General features: G+C 58.0%; 1 protein-coding gene across 1 annotated transcript; it reads right to left on the bottom strand.

The window, feature by feature from the left end:
- Positions 1-5,577: 5,577 nt before the first annotated feature.
- Positions 5,578-8,217, bottom strand: LOC104916266 (noggin-2-like). The gene has a single exon (XM_010727313.3). The coding sequence runs from the start codon at positions 7,181-7,183 to the stop codon at positions 6,560-6,562; it is 624 nt and encodes a 207-aa protein (XP_010725615.2). The 5' UTR covers positions 7,184-8,217; the 3' UTR covers positions 5,578-6,559.
- Between the last annotated feature and the right edge of the window lie 9,585 nt (positions 8,218-17,802).

Here is a 17,802-nt window from a genome sequence, read left to right as displayed (position 1 = left end):
CCCCACCAGCCCTGGGCAGCCCCACCGCCGGATCACCTCTTCGTGCAGAAATCCTTCCTAACGCCAACCGAAATCTCTCCCGGCTCCTCTCCCGCCCCCATCCCCCCTCTCGGCCGCCAGGTGGCGCTCGCCCCCCGGTTACGGCCCCCGCGGCGGCGCCCGGCGCCGGTCCGCACTGAGCCCTGCCCTGCCTGCCTGCCGGCCGTCCGACCGCCGCCCCGTGCCGGGCTGCCCGGCCCTCGGGACGTCGGCATGCCCAGCCGGCTGCCCCGGCCTGTCCGCCCGGCCAGCTCCCAGCAGAGGAACGGGACAGGAGGACACGCTCTGGAAGCCCTGTCGGGGTTCCCAGGACTGAAGCAGACCCTTGCCAGCATGCCCAAGCCGACCCTTTAGCCCAGCAGGAGCCCTGCACCTGGGAGCCCGTGCTCCAAATCCAGCTCCTGTGATCCAGAGCATCCTCTAATTCTAATTCTGACCCCAACCCAAACTCTAATCCCAGCCCCAAGTGTAACCTCAACACTAACCCCAACCCTAACCCGAATTCCAACCCCAACCCAAACTCAAGCCCAAGCCTAATCTCAACATTAACCCCAACCCTAACCCCAACCCCAACTGCAACTCTTAACTCTAATCCCAGCCCCAAACTCAAGCCCAACCCTAATTCCAACCCCAACTCTAATCCTGAGCTGCAGTGCAACCCAGCTCAGCAGTGGCAGTTTGGGCTGAGGAAGCACCTCCTGGTACCCACTGGGTGCTGCAAAACTGCACACCCTCCCCATTCCCCCTTCCTTCACAAAGGCATTTGCTTACAGCCATCAATGCCCAGCATCACAGCTGTGTGCCAACTTGCACACCACCTTCTCTGGGTAGAAGAGGTGTCCAAGAGGACTGTTGGCTGCAGTTCCTGTTGGGAAGGGAGGAGGCAAAGGAGGCTCTTTCCTAAAATACAGTCAAAAAGAGCAGAACGCTGAGTCCAGCCTAGTGCTTCTTCTCAGCTCTAGAATGAAATATGGTCACGGCCTCAAGAACACATAGCTGAGCCAGGGCTGCCCGCCCGGTCCTTTGTGAGCACCACCTCCTGGGGAGACAGTGTCTTTTGGCAGTTAATGGTGTGGAAGCAGACCAGGCGATGCCTGAGGACACCAACAGCCTCAGAAGGATCTGGTGGCTCTTGCACAAAGCTCCCAGAAACACGTGGATACCAACGATCCCCCAGCATCTGCAACAAAGAGTTCTCCTCCAGGGCTGCTGCTGCCCCTAGCCCCCACCAGACCCAGTGCTCATTCCCTGTCCTGCTCTGGTGCTTGGAGATGCAGCTTTACCTCGTGCAGACTCTCCAGCACAGCCAGTGCTGTGAACTGGGAAGCACTGGCTACATGTGCTGCTTGGTTTTGATATTGCCTGTCCTAGAAGCTTCAGGGCCTCAGCTTCGGTTCCAAAGCCCATAATGGCTTTTTTTGTTGTTGTTGTTGAATTCAGCGAACTTTGTAGCAGTTTGAAAGGATACCCAGGGGAGAAAGATCTGTACCCTAATGAACGGGGTTGAGCAGTGAGTTGGTCACCTGCCCTCCAGTGTGCAGCATGGGACGGCTGGACAAGGCGACGTGTGGTGAGATGGGAGACGTGGCATGGCTCACCCCCAGCCTCCAGGTCCCAGGAGGAGCCTTACCCGTCATTTGTCCCAATGTTTCTCTCAGTGTGCGTCACCCAACCTGCTCAGGACACCCAGATGACACTGGGGAACAGACCTTTTGCCTCACCTGCCTGGCTGTCCCTGCGACAGCGGTGCAGTCCGGTGCTCCTCGGCTCTCAAAGATCTGCACCTCACTGCAGGTAGCTTGGAGCAGGGCACGGCACTGCCTTGGGAGGAATGCAGGGCCTGCAGGTGGAGGGATCCAGAATCCTCCTTGCCCAAATCCCTGTACCTATGCACAGCTTGGGCACGGCTGCACCAGCCACGTCCCACACAGCTGCTTCAGGACTTCGATGTCTCCCTGGCAGGCTCATCCAGAGCATGAAAATAAATATGTAGACTGGTTTGCTGTTTGCAAACTGGACCTGCTTTTTGTGAATGGATTCATTCACCATCTGCCTGAAAGAGCCATTTTAGCCAATGGTCTGCCTGCGAGCGCGTCCTCCCCACCAGCTGTGATTTGCTCTTCCTCGCTCTGCCTCTCGGATTGGGCTCCTGGGTGCCACGTGATGGGCTCCCTTCTCCTTGACAGCACATCTGACATTTTTAAGCAGAATAACAAGCAGCCATGCCTCCTGGGTGGCATCGCTGTTAGCCTTTGCTTTCAATCATCAAAGGAGAGGGAGGATCATGGGTGCATTTGCAGAGGAAACTGGTGCCTTTGGGGTGGCTGAGGGTGAAGCCCCAGAGAGCCCCTTTGCTGGTGGAGGGGTCTGTGCACAGCTCTGCCTAGAAGCAACCAGGCACGTGGTTGGGTTTGCTGCATGTGGAGACTCAGGGAGTGATGGTTCACTGCAGAACAGGGAGGAGGAACACAGCCTGCAATGGGTTCTTGAGCAGGAGCAGAGCCCATAACCTCAAACCCAACAGCCCAGGGGAGGTGGAGGGACAAGAGCCCACCGCTGCTCCTCCCATGGGGCGTGGATGTATCAGTGCTGGCTGCTGCCTGCTGTTGTGGGAATTGAGAAAAGTCCCTGTTTAGCCTCAGCTTGAAGGTTCAAAGGAGGCCAATTATTGCCTGCAGATCGCTTGCCTGCTCTTCTAGGGATGATGAACGATAGGCTTAGGTCATCACCTAGCCTGAGCCAGGTGTCTCAGGAGCTGGCCTTAGATGCCTGCAAGCCCTGGACCTCTGAATTAGGGCAGAGCCAGAGTGCCAGGAGAGGCGGTGTTTGTAGAGAACAGCCATAGGTAGGGCAAGGTCTACCCAGAGCTGAGCTAAAGGGGGTGAGCTGGCACAGGTAAGCGAGGAGAGATAGCTTTGGGAAATGGAGAGAAAAGAATTAACCTGCTCTGGTGCCAAAGTCAAATACAATGTGAAAAGCAAAGAGAAAAGCCCTCTGGGCCACTGATTCAAATGTCAGAAGATATCCTGTGCTTTTACTGTCTCTCACCTGGCAAACCAGTCCGTGCCTGCAGCTGGGATCATCTAGACCGGGGCTTCAAGCAGCAAAAAGGCCAGCATCAGGGTGACCCTGTCACTGCAAAGCAGTGATGGCAGCCTCAGCAGACCCAAAGGGCTCTCTGCTCCAAGCTGGCCCTGGTAGGGACTGCAAGAAGGAAACATCCAGAGTGATGGAACCACGGGAATTGCGTAACACAGCACATGGGGTCGGAGCAGATAAGCTCTGTGATGCCAGTGCTGGCTGCGCAGGGGAAAGGCACCTTTGATTCCCTGCTGTGACAAAGGGCAGCTGCTGGGTCCTCCGCCATGTGTCCTGCCCTACCCTGCCCAGAAGGAGGACGGGGTTCAGCCCGTGAGTCTCCCAAATGCTGCACTGTGGTCACCGGCACTGGAAACTCACTTTGAAATCACAGTCTGTGATGGTGAGCACAGAGATGGGGAGCAGTGCGGGGTTGGCCGTTCCAGAGGTGCAAATGCTGCCTGGAGCAGGGAAGGGCACGGACTGCAAAGCTCCGCAGGGCGAGGGCAGCATCGACCTGTGAGACTGTGCAGCCGGAGGTGCCATCCGGACACCCTGTGTGCATGCCTGCACGTGTGTGGCCACAGCCACCTCTTCCCAACACGACGACAAGCGTGACCCAGCCTACAGGATGCCCCCACCCCTGCAGCTCCGAGCTCCTCTCCCTCCGGGTCACCACCCCACAGCTGGGAGGTGGGGGTGTGTGGAAAAACCACGTGTGCGGAGCCAGCACCCGCCGCACCGCGGGTCTCACGGAGGCCTGTCGTGCCCCCTCTCCCCTCCAGCCCGTCCCTTAATCACAAGCAGCTTGATGAGACAATGAAGCGACCGCACCAAAGAGCCGGGCTCGTTCCCCTTTGTCTTTCTCTCCTTTGAGGACGGGTGAGCCATCGTGCCCGCAGCCCGGCTGTCGCACGTCCGACTCATCGCGTCTCCGGGCAGCAAAGGACACCGCATCCCCCGGCCGCCCGCACCCCCAGCCGCTGCCCGTGCCCTGCAGGAACCACGGGGCACTTCGGTGCCCGGCGCGCTCCTTTCTGCCCGCAGCCATCGCGTCGCTTCGAGCGGGACCACCAGGCGCTCCCCTGGGACGCGGGCAGCCCCCTCCTCCCAGCAGCACATGGCACAGAGGCTTTCAGGCTGGTTTTCTCCGGCGTTCACACAAATCTCTCCTTCCCCGCTCCCGCCCCCCTTCCCCACACAACTGAACTCAGCCATTGAGTCCAGCGACTGGTTTATTTCCCAGGTTAGCACAAAGCCGGGGTCTCTGTGTGCCCCTGGAACCAGCAGAACAAAACGCACAAAGACGTTAGAGGGCCATTTGTAACCAAATCTCAACACACCAGATACTGTTGGGATTATGTCAGAAATATTTTCCCAGAATGCCCTCCCCCCATGCTCCCTCCTACAGATGTTCGTCCCCCACACCACAGATGTTGTTCCTCTTGCAAAATGAGCTTTCCCCTTCCTCTCCCAAATGCCCCTGATGTTTTGCACATTGCCGTCGCGAGGTCTCCTTTCCACCCTGCCCTCCACGTCCCCTCGTCCCCGCTCCCTTGCTGGCAGCCTCGTGGGAAGGCTGGCCTGCTCCATGGGGACGGCCACACGCTGCACACGTTCCACAGGGATGGCCAGGCACTCCATGGGGGCGGCTACAGGTCGGGACATCAGCTGCAGGGCAGCCGTGTGCCTCTCGCCTCTGCCCATCAGAAGAGCCCTCTCCCTCTCCCTGTTCTGACCTCTCACCTTCTGAGCGTGACCTCTCAGGTCTTGCCAGCCCTGGGTGGGCTCACCAGACCCCGGTCCCCTTGGAGGGAACCCAGCCAGCATCCCGCCGCCTCCCCACGGGCTCCACGCACAGGGCACTCGGCGGTGGTTTTTTCCTCAGGCAGATCACACACATGGAAAGAACGGCACAGACCTTCCCCTAGCCACCAGCAGCCCCCACAGGGCACGCAAGGAGAGAGCTGGCCGTGCATCAGGCCCCCCCATGGCCTCAGTGCCCGGGCTCCTCCCTGCTGGCCTCCAGCAGCTCCCACCGGAGCACGGGCAGAGCGGTGCCAGCGCCCAGCTGGAGCGGGTGCTGCTTCGGAGCCCGGCGCCGACGGGGAGATGTGGGCACGACGGCTGCTCGCGGCAGGCACGGGGCTGCCATCCATCCTTCCCTGCTGCAGCCGGGTCTGTTGCGAGGCTCGGGGCCGTGCAGCTGGATGAGATGGGCTGGGATCCTCAACCAGAGCCGGATCCACCAAGCACAGTGCGCGAAGGAGCCCAGGATGGCGAAGCGAAGCGGGAACCTCCCAATGACTTCGGATGGCACCTCCTGCCCCGCACACTGCATTCCTGCCCCTCTGTGCCCGCAGCTCTCCTCTGCAGTGGGTTCCCACAGCTCCCCATGCCGCTCCATGGGCTCTGCTCAGCCCACACTCCCTGCGTGACCCCGTGGGGCTCCGGGCGGCGTTCTTCAAAGATAGAGTTTATTGCTAAAAACGTTTCCATCACCGATAGCTCCTATTTACATTGATATGTGTTTTGTTTTGCTTTTAAAGGAATATTCAAGTAAACATTTCCAATAGTTTCTGGCATAATCTCTAGCTCTTTTTTTTTTTCGTATACACAAACGTTAAAAATAAATAAACTGTACACAGAAGATTTCCTTTAGCATCTCTACGTGACTATACGTATTCCCACACAACAAAACGATTCCACTCTTCCATAAATTTGTACTTCTCTTTAAAACTTCCTCCTTAAGTCATTGTTATACACTTAACGCCCCCCTCCCGCCTCCCCCCCCAGAGCCGGAACACCAATGACAACGTCTGAAGAGAACAAAAAAAAAAAAAAAAAAAGGAAAATACAGCACAGAGGAACGGCCACCTTCAGGGATGCTGCTGCTCTTCCCCGGGGTTTCCTTCCCCATTGTTAAAACCATCTTGACGAGAAATCTGTGCCCCCCCCCCCCCCTCCGCGGGGGGAGCGCTCGGGTTCGGTGGGGACGGGTTTAAAATGTGGTCCTACGTTTTTAAAATAATAATAATAACAATAATTATAATTATAATTATAATAATTAAAAAAAAAAAACAGCTGCGATTTCCCCCTTTCCTTTAAAATCTCTCTATTTACACGGCTGGGATTTTTTTTTTTTTTTTAGTTTTTTTTTTTTATTATTATTATTTTCCTTTCGTTAGAAGGCTATATACGTATAAAAATAGACATCTGATTGTAGTGCTTTACTGTGCCTTTGGCCTGCCCTGCAGTTCCTGGGTTCGCTTCTCCCCCTTTCAAATAAAATAACATTAAAATAAGTCAGACCCGCTTCCTCCCCCCGACCCCCCCATCACGCCCCGCGCTCGCCCCGAGGGGGAGGGCGGACGAACCCCCCCTCGGAAGATGCAGACGAGCAAAGAGAGCAGCGCGAGGGCCGGGGCGGCGCGAGGCCGTGCTAGCAGGAGCACTTGCACTCGGAGATGAGCGGGTACTGCACGGGGATCCAGGTGCAGTACTTCTGGCTGGACCAGCCCTGGCAGTGCCAGCGCAGGAACGTCTTGGTGACCGACTTGACGGGCTTGCAGAACATGCCCTCGGGCAGCGAGCAGGACTTCTCGGCGAAGCAGTTGCCCTCCTTGATGTAGCGCGGCCAGAAGCGGACGCCCAGGTCCTTCCAGGTGTAGAGCACGGGGCAGTAGGTGTACGCCCAGAGCCACTGCAGCACCTTCCGCCTCGCCTTCTTGCCCACCCGCAGCCGCGGCCCGCCCCGCTCCAACCGCCGCAGCTCCGCCGCCCGCGCCCGCCCCGCCGCCGCCTCGGCGCCCGCGGAGGCGTTGGCGGGGCCCGGCACGGCCACGGCCATGAAGCCGGGGTCGAAATGGCTGCCCAGCTTCTTGCGCAGAGTCCGCTCGTCCAGGTCCTGCTCCTTCGGGTCGTACTCGGGGTCCGGGTGCTCCACGATGTCCTTCACCGGCAGGTTGTCGCTGGGCGAGGGCCGCAGCCGCAGGAAGGGCTGCCCGGCGCCCGGCCGCAGCAGCCCCAGGCAGGAGCAGAGCAGGAGCGCCCCGATGGCCGTCATGCTCCGGGCGGGCCCGGCCCCCGGCTCGGCGCTGGCGTCCCCGCGGGGCTGGCGCTGCGGCGCGGCTCCTAGCGCTGCCCGGCGGCGCCGGCCAGCTCCCGGGGACTCATAAATAGGCAGAGACAAAGTCCGGCGAGGCCCGTTACTTTAAATAGCTCGGCCGGCGTTGTGTGACAGACGCATCTGAGGCGCTCGGCGGCCGCTGGCTCCCCGGGGCTCCCCGCTGGGCCGGCTCCAGCCGCGGCCCGGAGCGCCGGGGGTCCGTGCCTCCCTCGCGGGCGGCGGCGGCGGGCAGGGCAGGGCACGGCGGCGGCCGAGCCTTCCTCCTCCTCCCGCGCCTCCTCCTCCTCCTCCTCCTCCTTCTCCTCCGCCGCCGCTCTCGCTCGCTCTCCCCCCAAAATTCACAGCGGACTCGTCTCCATCGCCATGGTGACAGCTGGGCTGAGCCCCACGACAGCTCGTCTAGACGGTGTGACAGGGTTTGGCGTGAGACCGGAGCCCGAGAATAAAACCCTCCTTTATAGCCGGGCGAGCCGGCCGAGGGGGCGGGGAGGAGGGTCACGACGGCGCGGCCGGCTCGGGCGGCCCCTGCGCGGGCACCGCCGGGGCGCGGGCTCAGGCGGCGGCGGGCGGCGGCGGCAGCGCCCGCGGCCCCCCGGGGCTCCTCCTCATAGCGGGCGGCCGGGGCGGCCCGCGGCCCCCCGGGGCATCCTGGGCTGGGGGCTCCCCGGCGGCGGCGCGGCGCGCTCCCGGCTCGGTCTCCTCGCCGCTCAGCAGCCCCGGCGGCCCATGCCGCGCGCCGCTCGGCCCCCCGCCGCGCTCAGCGCATCCGGCCGCGGGCGGCTCCGGGCGCCTCCCCGCTCCGCGCCGCCGGCTCGGCGCCTCCCGCTTCGGCTCGCTTCGGCTCCGTTCGGCTCGCTTCCCCGCTCTCCCCCGGCTCCGCCGCCCGCCCGCCGCGCACTGCCGCTCTCCGCCCGCCGCCCAAGTTAAATACGCGCCCGGCGCGCGGCCGCTCCGCCCCCGCTGTCACTTTCGCCGCGCTCTGAGTGACAGCGCGGCCCCGCGCGCTCCGCCGGGTCCTGCCGCCCCCCGGCCGCCCCACCTGCCGCCTCCCCACCGCCGTGAGAGCCGCCGGCCGGCGCGGTGCGGAGCGCGGCTTCCCCGCGGTCGCCTCCCGCCTCGGGGCGCGGCGGCTCAGCACCCCCCGCCGGGAGCCCCGCGGCCGCCCCGGAGCATCCATCCCTCCATCCCTCCATCCCTCCATCCCTCCATCCCTCCTCCCGCCGCTCCCCCGTGACCCCGAGCGCGGCGCGCCGCTCTCCTCGCTGCGCGGCGTGGGGGAACGGAGGCCCGACGGGTGGGGTGGGAGCCCGGTGAGCGGCGATGTGGCGAAAACCCAAACCCTTCTTACCTCCTTTACCTCCACGTTGCTCGGCGCTGAGCTCACGCTTGAACCCCGTCCAAAAATTGGACACACAGCTGGTTCCTCCGGGCTGACAGTGTAAGAACATTCCTGCCCGTGCCAGTCACTCTCTCCCGGAGGCATGAGATAACCAGAGACCCGTGGGGCCGGGGGCAGCGGGACGGCACATTGCCCTGCGAGCTTCTCACCACGGCATGCTTGGCACCCACTGGGTGCACTGGGGGCTGCAGCTGCCACCGAGGTTGTGCCGGTGCCAACCATCACACCCCACTGCTGGTCACGGCTCTTTGTCATCCCAGAAACGCCCAATTTCGCGATCAGGCAGGAGCAGAGAACAGAATCCCCAAAGGACAGCTCAAAAACCCAGCCCCGAGCCTGCAGAGAGGAAGAGCTTCATGTGTTGGGCTGGGAGCTGAGCCCGGTGTGCCCAAGGGTGTTCACAGCATGGGGTTCAAGAGCCCCCAGTATGAACCTGCTCAGCCTTCCTGCCCACGCTGCCTCGCTTTGTGGAACTCTGTGCCTTTCTTCACTTCTTTGGATCACACAGATGCACTGAGAGGGACCAAATAGTGCAGATCTCCTGTTTGCACTCAGAACAATTTACAAAGGTGGTTGGTATCGCTCACCCTCGGTATAGAATGCAACCAGCAAAGCGTTCCCTGCCAACTCCCTGAGCCCAACACGGGGTGGTGGCTGAAGCCTAGCCCTCCTGGCAGCACAGATGTGAGCTCTGCTGCTCTCTGCAGGGTGGGATCACAGAGGGGGGGGTCTCAGCGGTGCCGGAATTAAAGCAAACAGCCCTGAGAAGCAGCGCCAGGGAGCGTCAGGAAGGGGGCAATTACTCAGTGAGATGTACTGCTGTTGGCATCGCCGTGTTAGCAAATCCCAGTGAGGGGATTAACATCTGACTGTAATTGTAAGAATAAAATCCGACGTGTATACAGCATTTTTCATCCTGAAGGATCCCAAAGCACTCGAGTAACTTAATTCCTTCAGCTGTCTCCCAGACTTTGTAAACATGCTTCTCCATCGTTTGCAGCAGAGGAAGGTGGCTTTGCTCTGGGAATGACTGTATCCCACTGACACGTCCTTCAGGGAGCAGGCAGTGTTCGGGGTGGGGGAGAGCTGGAAAAGTTTCCCTTTTTGGAGGCAGGATTCAAAGAAAGTGGTGCTTGGCACATCCTGGGCAGCGGGAGAGAGCCAGGGCAGGGCCTGCCCCCTCCCAGCAGCTCTTCGAAGTTGGGAACCAATGACAGATCCCTGGACAGAACATTGAAGGGTTTGTTCTGCCCTTGGGGTCCACCGGATGGGGTCCAGGTGGCTGCTGAGGCTCCACCCCATTCTTGTCCCTCTGGGAGCAGGGTGCTGGGGCGCAGTCCTGTTTATGGCTGTGTGCACAGCCAGCAGGCTGAGTGCTGCTATCCCTTCCTATCCGCTCCCTTCTGCTGCTCTCTGTGCAGACCAGCTCACAATCTAGCTTTTAATTAAAGGATCTGAAGTTGGAAAGGCCATGTATCACCCACAGAAAAGCCTTATCAAAGCAATTCCTTATAAAAAGACAGATGTGATGTTAAAGGAAGAGCATTTTTGTTTCCCATTTGGAACTTAAGCAGTGCCTACTTGGATCCCTCTGACAGGCTCCTCAAGGCACTGCGTTCCTAGTAACTAAAACACCAGAGATACTGTCTTGGCAACACTGTTATTCCACTGAAAAGGTGTTTCATCTTCTAGTTTGTTTCAGGTAGCACTAGTGGAACTCAAATGTCAGGGATAACCAGGCAGAGCAAAATTGTCTTTGTTGAGAAATTGTTCCTGCTGCTTCAGCTTCAAGTGTGAGGAGAGGAGAGGAGAGGAGGGGAGAGGAAGGAGAGGAGAGGAGAGGAGAGGAGAGGAGAGGAGGGGAGAGAGAGGAGAGGAGAGGAGAGGAGAGAGAGAGGAGAGGAGAGGAGAGGAGAGGAGAGGAGAGGAGAGGAGAGGAGAGGAGAGGAGAGGAGAGGAGAGGAGAGGAGAGGAGAGGAGAGGAGAGGAGAGGAGAGGAGAGGGGGGGAGGGAAGGGAAGGGAAGGGAAGGGGAGGGAAGGGAAGGGAAGGGAAGGGAAGGGAAGGGAAGGGAAGGGAAGGGAAGGGAAGGGAAGGGAAGGGAAGGGAAGGGAAGGGAAGGGAAGGGAAGGGAAGGGAAGGGAAGGGAAGGGAAGGGAAGGGAAGGGAAGGGAAGGGAAGGGAAGGGAAGGGAAGGGAAGGGAAGGGAAGGGAAGGGAAGGGAAGGGAAGGGAAGGGAAGGGAAGGGAAGGGAAGGGAAGGGAAGGGAAGGGAAGGGAAGCCAGCTCCCAGTCAAATGTCCTTTGTCTCTTTTGGGTTTTCTGTTGCTTTCTATGTGCTTGTTTAAGTTTTCAGGCTCCCTTTATGCTTGAGAAATAATGCTGATGGGCTGTCATGGCAAGCAGGGGGAAAGGCTTGGGCCTGACAGGACGAAAGCCCTAATCTTCACTTTAAAAAAGGAAAAGAAAAAATAAAAAAGAACTCAATGATGGTGCACCAGGTTTTCATTAGAGATATGTTTATTTTCCAGTAGAAATACATTACCCTGCTCTCGTCAGTGTGTCTAAAGAAGCAGTTCCCAAAGCATGCCATGGCAAGTGGTTGGCAGAGGGCCATGGAATGGACCCACAGAGCTCCCCACCAGCAGCGAGGATCCAGCAGCCGGATCGGCTGCCCCAAAGCCCAGTGCCAGGGGACCTGCTGGGATGGGCTGTGCCTTGCTGTGCTTCTGCACACCAGAGGTCAGGAGCAAGAATCAGGTGCCTCTAGTTTGCTGGATTACCCCGGGGCAAAAATGTCACCATAAGCATCGAGTGGATGGGATGCAGGTGGGGCACACGAAGACACACACCATTTCCTAGGTATCATTTCTGTGAGCAGTTTGGCTGTGGGCAGCTGAGCTGGTGGCACCAGGTGTCCTTCCCAGGGACACCTCTGCCACGCTCTGGGCTCAGCAGCTGCTGTGCACCTCCCTCACACTGAGCACAGATGTGCCGGAGTGCTCTGAGGGGAAAAGCATCCCTGGAGCTCCAGGAGGGGATTACGTGTGCCTCAGAAATACATCTTCTCCATACCAAGTAGCATGTTTTAGCTATTCTGAGCTTCCTGCCTTGGGAAGCTTGTGATGACTTTATTCTGCTTGGCATCATGATGCTGCACCCCATCCCTCACTGGCTCACCCAGTTGCAATCCAGGCTGTTCTACTGGACTGTTATCAATCCATTTCTGTGCAATTGTGCCATGCAGCCTCACAGCCACTGGGAACCTGCCCATCACATCACAGCCCTGCAATGCTGTCCATCTCATCGCAGCCCTGTGGTGCCAGTGCTGGTGGTAGCACTGTGCCCTCCTGTACTGCTGTCCCCCATTTCAGCCCCATTGCCCCTGCTGTCCCAGCAACTGCTCTGCTGGTCCGAGCTGAGGGTCTGCCCAGATCCTGGCATACTTCCAGTTGCACCAGATGTACTGAATGCTGCAGGAAAACCAACCGTATCTCTGTTACATGCAAGGAAGTCTAAGGGGGTTTGCGTCCCTCCTCCCTTACAGCCTGGGGTTGATTATGTCCAATTTGTTAGAGCCAAAAGTCTGGAAAACCAGAGCAGGTAATGCCCAGGGTGATTTGGGAGGCTGCACTGGGCAGAAGGCTTTATCTTGTCGCTCTCAGCCCATGAGTAGTGACAGCTGACAGCCCTGCTGGTGGCCCTTGTGCAGCGCCAGGCAGGTCTGGACATTGCAGCAGGGACAGGAGGAGCTCTGCTCAGCTCCCAGCTGATATCCTGCTGTTCACACATCAGTTGCTGTGGACCGCTGTGGTTTTGCCCTCAAGAGCCAATTCCAGCACAAAGGTTCCAGTGGAATGGCTTTGTTCCTCTGCAGCCCTCGGGAGCTGGGCTGTCTGGATGTGTCCTCAGCTCTCTCCCTCCTCTCTTGGGGACAGTCCTGGGACTATCCCCAGGATCTGGGGCGGCCTCTGGACAGACTCCAGCAGCAGAAAAAACAACAACACGGAGCTCAGAGATTTCTACCCGCTTGGCATACATCTGTCACCACATGTGTTGACACGGAGCAATGCTGCCACGTCACGGTGTACGTGGCAGTTGCTGTCAACACTAGTCCAAGACTGAGAGAACTGCTCAGGGCAGCTTATTCTTGAAAATGTCCCGAATAAAAGGGCCAGAGCACACCTGGGGGATGTGGCCCACCACAGAGGGTGGCCGTGCCAGTGGCTGGAGAGCCACTCTCCGGGAAGAGCACATTGCTGCCAGTGTCAACCAAATGCAAACGAGCTGCTGCAGGACAGCCAGGTGGCACAAGGCCCTGCTGGATTGGCTGCTCCTTCATTTTCCTGCTTGCATCACTCTGAGGAGCCCTGCCCCACGCCACCCGGGGGCAGCCATTCCTGAGTGATGCACTCAGGAACACCGTGTTGTGGCTACAACCACTGTGTGATGGAGAGGCAGGCAATGGAGCTCCAGGTCTGGTGACAGCCGGGACACAGTGGGACAGAGCTCAAGCAGTGCTGTGGTGCACAGGGAGAGCTTGGGGGCTCAGTTACCTGCACTCAGCTCCACAGAGCCTGAATTGCTGGCATTGCCTAACACACAGCTGACTTGGGAGACATCTGTGCTGTGGTCACAGGGGATAGGATGAACTTCAGCTGCACCTGAAGGCCAGCTCTTCCTCCCAGCTCATCACAAGTGCACTGTGATGGCTTACCTAAAAATGATGAGTTAAGTCCTGCGCTATGGCAGAGCATCTCACCTGGGCTTGTGCACACTTCGGTCCTCTGCCTGCTGCATAAAGAAAGCAGCATCACAAGGCTCCTGCCTCCTGCTTTCCTTCATAGCCCTGCTACCAGGAAACTCACTGCTGCAGGTGCTCCCCCTGGTATTCTCACTACAGTCTGCAAATTCCATTTACTTCAGCTGAGGAAGATGAGGCTATATGCCCAATACAGGTCTTTCTAGCGCAAGGCTGGCAGCAGCACTCCAGCTTTCTGGGCATGGGCTGGAGCTCCTATAGGTGGGCGCAGTCTCTATAGGTGAGCACTTCTGGAGCCCCTTTAAGTGCACCATCCCCAGCTGCCCACCAGCACATAACCCACGGTGGCTCCTTGGGGCTGCAGCTCCCTGATGCTCATCAGACCCCTGCCAGCAGCATCACACCCACGTGGCTTTCTTTGCAGCCATGTCCTGCCTGCAGGTTTGCTTTCCTTTGCTTTGCTCCTAGCTTTGCTTGTTCCCCCACAGAACAGTGATGTCAGGGGATAACCCGCAGGGCTGAGCTCCTCCTGCAAACCTGGGGATGGAGCAGCAAAGCCAGCTGCAGCTCTGAGTGCAGGTGCCAAATTCTCCCCAAGTTCCTGGTTGAAAAAGCCTGGCATTGAACAATAGCTCTGCATCACATCAGCTCTGACCAAAGTGAGCAGCCCTACGCACTGGGATTTTCTCTCCATGCCCCCCAGTGCTGCCAGAGCCACCCCCAGGGACACCCAGCCCTGCTGGCGTGGGCAGACCTATGGAAGACGTTTGCATTTTGCCTATATTCACCCATAAATCGGGAACCATCAGTCTAGTCGGCTGCTTATTTTTTTTAAGCATTGAAAGATTTCCCAAATCCAGCCGGAGCTTGGGTTACAGGCACACGGAGCACCATCAGTCTCTGTCAGTCATTCCCTCCAGTGTGAGCAGAGCAGGGCCAGGCTGCCATCAGCCCATGAGCAGGGACACGGGGACATGGCACAGTCACCACAGGGCCTTTGTCTGCACAGATGTGATGGGGACAGCAGCACTGGGAAGGCACAGGGCCAGGCACACCGTGGATCTTATGGCCTCGTCCTTCTGCACTGAGAGCTCCAGGCTCAGTGACTGAGATGCAGAGTCACGGGTGGAAAAGCTCTGGGTTTTCTCATCAAAACGAGCACTTCCTCCCTTTCCTCTAAAAGATCTTTTCACATGGAAACGGTCCATTAAGATTCTGGTTTCAATTTTCTCATTTAAATATACACAAAAAATTTCGCTAGATCTGGTCTCAAAATATTGTTTCGAAACAGAAATATGAATTCTTTCTTTTTTTTTTTTTCTTATGTCAAAATGAAACTTTCCCAGACTTTTTTTTGTTGTTGTTGTTTTCTCCAGAGGAGAACCATGAATTGATTCGATCTAAATTTGGGAAAAGTCTTCACGTTCGACAGCAAAAAGCAACACAGTGCTCATCTCAAGTATTTCATTCAGGGCCATCCAGACCTTCCCACTGCCGCTGCCTGCGGGGATGCTCTGAGCAGAGGGCAGTGCAGGGAGGAGCAGTGGAAGCACACTCTGCTCTGCTCTCTGCAATGCACTGATGTGAAACCTGGGCTTAAATCCCTGCAGGCTGCAGCTTTTGCCCAGTGGGTGAGTAATTTACTGGATGTGCCTCGTCTGCACGCATCTCGCCATGGAAAGCACTGACAGCCCCCGGATTATCCGAGTCAACTTACAAATAATGTGTTGAATGAGATAATGCAGTAAAACCAAGAGTTGCACTGCACGGCCTGCAGGAGCCCAGCGCTTCGCTGACTTCCACTGGAATCAGGAAGCTGAGGTTACAGGGAGAAATTATGAATGAATGAGCTGAGCCGGCCTGAGGTTCCATGCAGGCCAAAGGCATCGCTACCCGACACGATGTGTAATTAAATGGTGGGACTCGCTGCCACAGGATGCCGCGTGGGCCAAAAATACACACGGCTTTGAACAGAGATTAGGCAAATTTACAGAGGGAGGGCTGAGCAGCGGCTGGCACACGGGGTGGTGTGCAGAGTCTGCGGCTCCGAGAGCCGCCACGGCCTCCATTGCTCAGAAATGGGTGTGTGACAGTGCTCCGAGCCTGTATCTGCCTGTAGTATGTCACTGTCACTGACCAGAGTGACGGAGCTACCTCAGCTGCCCCATACGCCCAGGGAGCATGGCCCCGGGGCAGCCGGGCACCCCAGGTGTGCTCCTGCAGCCTTCTCCCTTTGTGCAGCCCTGTGGTGAGGCTGGGGCTCCCCACCACCCTTGCTGCGTGCTGCCACACAGAGATGCTGATACCAAAGTGTTGCCGGCAGCAATGGCTGAGGATTTGCCCCAGGTTCCTTGTGGGGCCAAAGGGATGAGTGAGATTTTCTCCCTCCAGGCACATTAAAAAAAAAAAAAAAAAGGGCAAAAGAAGCAAAATAAACAAAAAGGAATAAAGTAGAAAATTGAAACAGAGACAGAAACTGAAGGAAATCACGGGTGTTTAATGTAAAGGTGCTTAAGGCAGATGGGGAAGCAGTGTAAGCAGTGCTGGGCAAAATGCAAGGTAATCTGGGGCTGGTCCTCATCTGCATCCAAATCACTGCATGTCACAGCCTGGCTGGTGGCGCAGCAGTGGGGATGGAGGGCAGGGCTGGCTAGTGGGAGAACCTTGAGATGACACAAAGCAAGAGCATGGCTGGTGTCACAGTCATTGCCCCAGTGCACAAGGGATGTCTGGAGGCTGTGAAGCTGTTGCTCAGATGTTTCCCCCGCTCTCGGCTTTTGGAAAAGGCTCAGATTTGTCATTTTGAGGCAGGAGATATAAGTGCCCCGCACACAAGTTGGGAAGCAGCACCGCTGTTACAATGAGAAGGTGGGCATTGAGATGGGAGTGAGGCTGTGCAGACACAGCACTGCGTGTGTGGGAGCACCTCCAGCTCTGAGTGTTGGTGAGGGAGGCAGAACTGCAGCCTGGGCTGCTATCAGAGCAGGCGGAGATGGAAGGAAGTGACCAATGTGTATTTTGCTGCTCTCTTCCCCTTCAGTCACTCAGTTATTTGGGTTTTGGTGTTTTATCTATCTGTCTGTCTACCTATCTATCTATCTATTTTAAATCATTGATATATTTATTCTGTTGTAAGTAATGACACCTAATTTATTAAAAAAAAAAAAAAAATGGTGGTTGCAAATTCTCCATAAGCCTCTGCACTCCTTGGAACTCAATGAGACCCCTCCTGCTTCATCCTCATTCCATCCCCATCCCTTCCTCATCCCACCCTCCTATTTCCACTACCACCCCGATCTCACACCCGTTCCATTCCCATCTCACGCTATCTTCATTTCACCCCCTATCCCTCTCTGTATCCCCACCCCTATCCATATCCCCATCACCATCTCCACATTCATCCCCATCCCATCCCCACCCCCATGCAATCCCCTTCCCCACCCCACTCGCCCTCACCCCCAGGCCCCCATTGCCCCCCATCCCCACCCACCTCTCCCCTTTACACCCCCCAGCTGTGCCCATTCCCACTCCCCACTCCTCTCAGCTCTCCCAGCCTCCCTCCCAGGCCGAGCCCCCTGCCCCCTTCCCAGGCCCGGAGGTACAAATGATTAGATTTTCAGCCCAATTAAGGCAGGCTGTCTCCAGGCTGGGACAGAAAAGGTTGGCTCTGGAAGGTGGGAAACAAGCTTTGACAGGTCCTGGCGTCCCCGGTGCCCTCTGACGGCCCTGCCCGCTGAGCCCCTTTGTGCTGCACCAGCAGCGGGGCCAGGACGCAGCTGGGGGTGCCGAGGGTCTCCCCGTGCCCCCCCGGCCCCAGCGCAGCCAGAAGAATGGCTAATTAAGAGGTCTCAGCGCCGGCAAGGCTAATTCCCCATTCAGCCCTCCTCTGGGCAGCGGGAGGCCGGGGGAGCGGCAGGCGGTGAGCTGGGAGCGTGGCATCGCCGGAGCCCGCCGGGTTAACCCTCTCAGTCCTCGGCCAGGGCCTGCGAGGAGGAGCCCCAGGGCTGCCTTCTGTCCTCTCATTTCCTTGCAGTGGGCCTGGTTTGTCTCCAGCATCACCCTCTGAGCCCATCCTGTGACACTGCCCTGCCCACCCACCGGCTGCTGTGGGGATGTGTCTGGTGGGATTTCCCACTGCGGGGCTCCTGGATCCACGGGCCCCGAGCTCTGCTCCAGAGGTGGGACAAGCATCCCCATGTGCCATCCCCGTCACAGACATCATGCAAAGAAGACGCGAGGCCGTGCCGTCACATCAGGCTGAGCTTCTACTCAGTCCAAACCCTAATCTTTCACAGTGTCTAGGTCAAAAACCCACCCTGCGTAGGGCTGCCATGAAGAAGTGCTCACAGCAGAATTGGAGCAAGAGCCAGGAGGGCAGGCAGGGCCTCCTCTGCATC

This window comes from Meleagris gallopavo, chromosome 16 (genome assembly GCF_905368555.1).
Source record: "Meleagris gallopavo chromosome 16, MGAL_WU_HG_1.1, whole genome shotgun sequence".
NCBI classification, from domain to species: Eukaryota; Metazoa; Chordata; class Aves; order Galliformes; family Phasianidae; genus Meleagris; species Meleagris gallopavo.
This window is presented reverse-complemented; position numbering and strand designations above follow the sequence as displayed.

Excerpts from the sequence above, each read along its gene's own strand:
- LOC104916266 (XM_010727313.3), bottom strand. The coding sequence starts at position 7,183 with ATGACGGCCATCGGGGCGCTCCTGCTCTGCTCCTGCCTGGGGCTGCTG.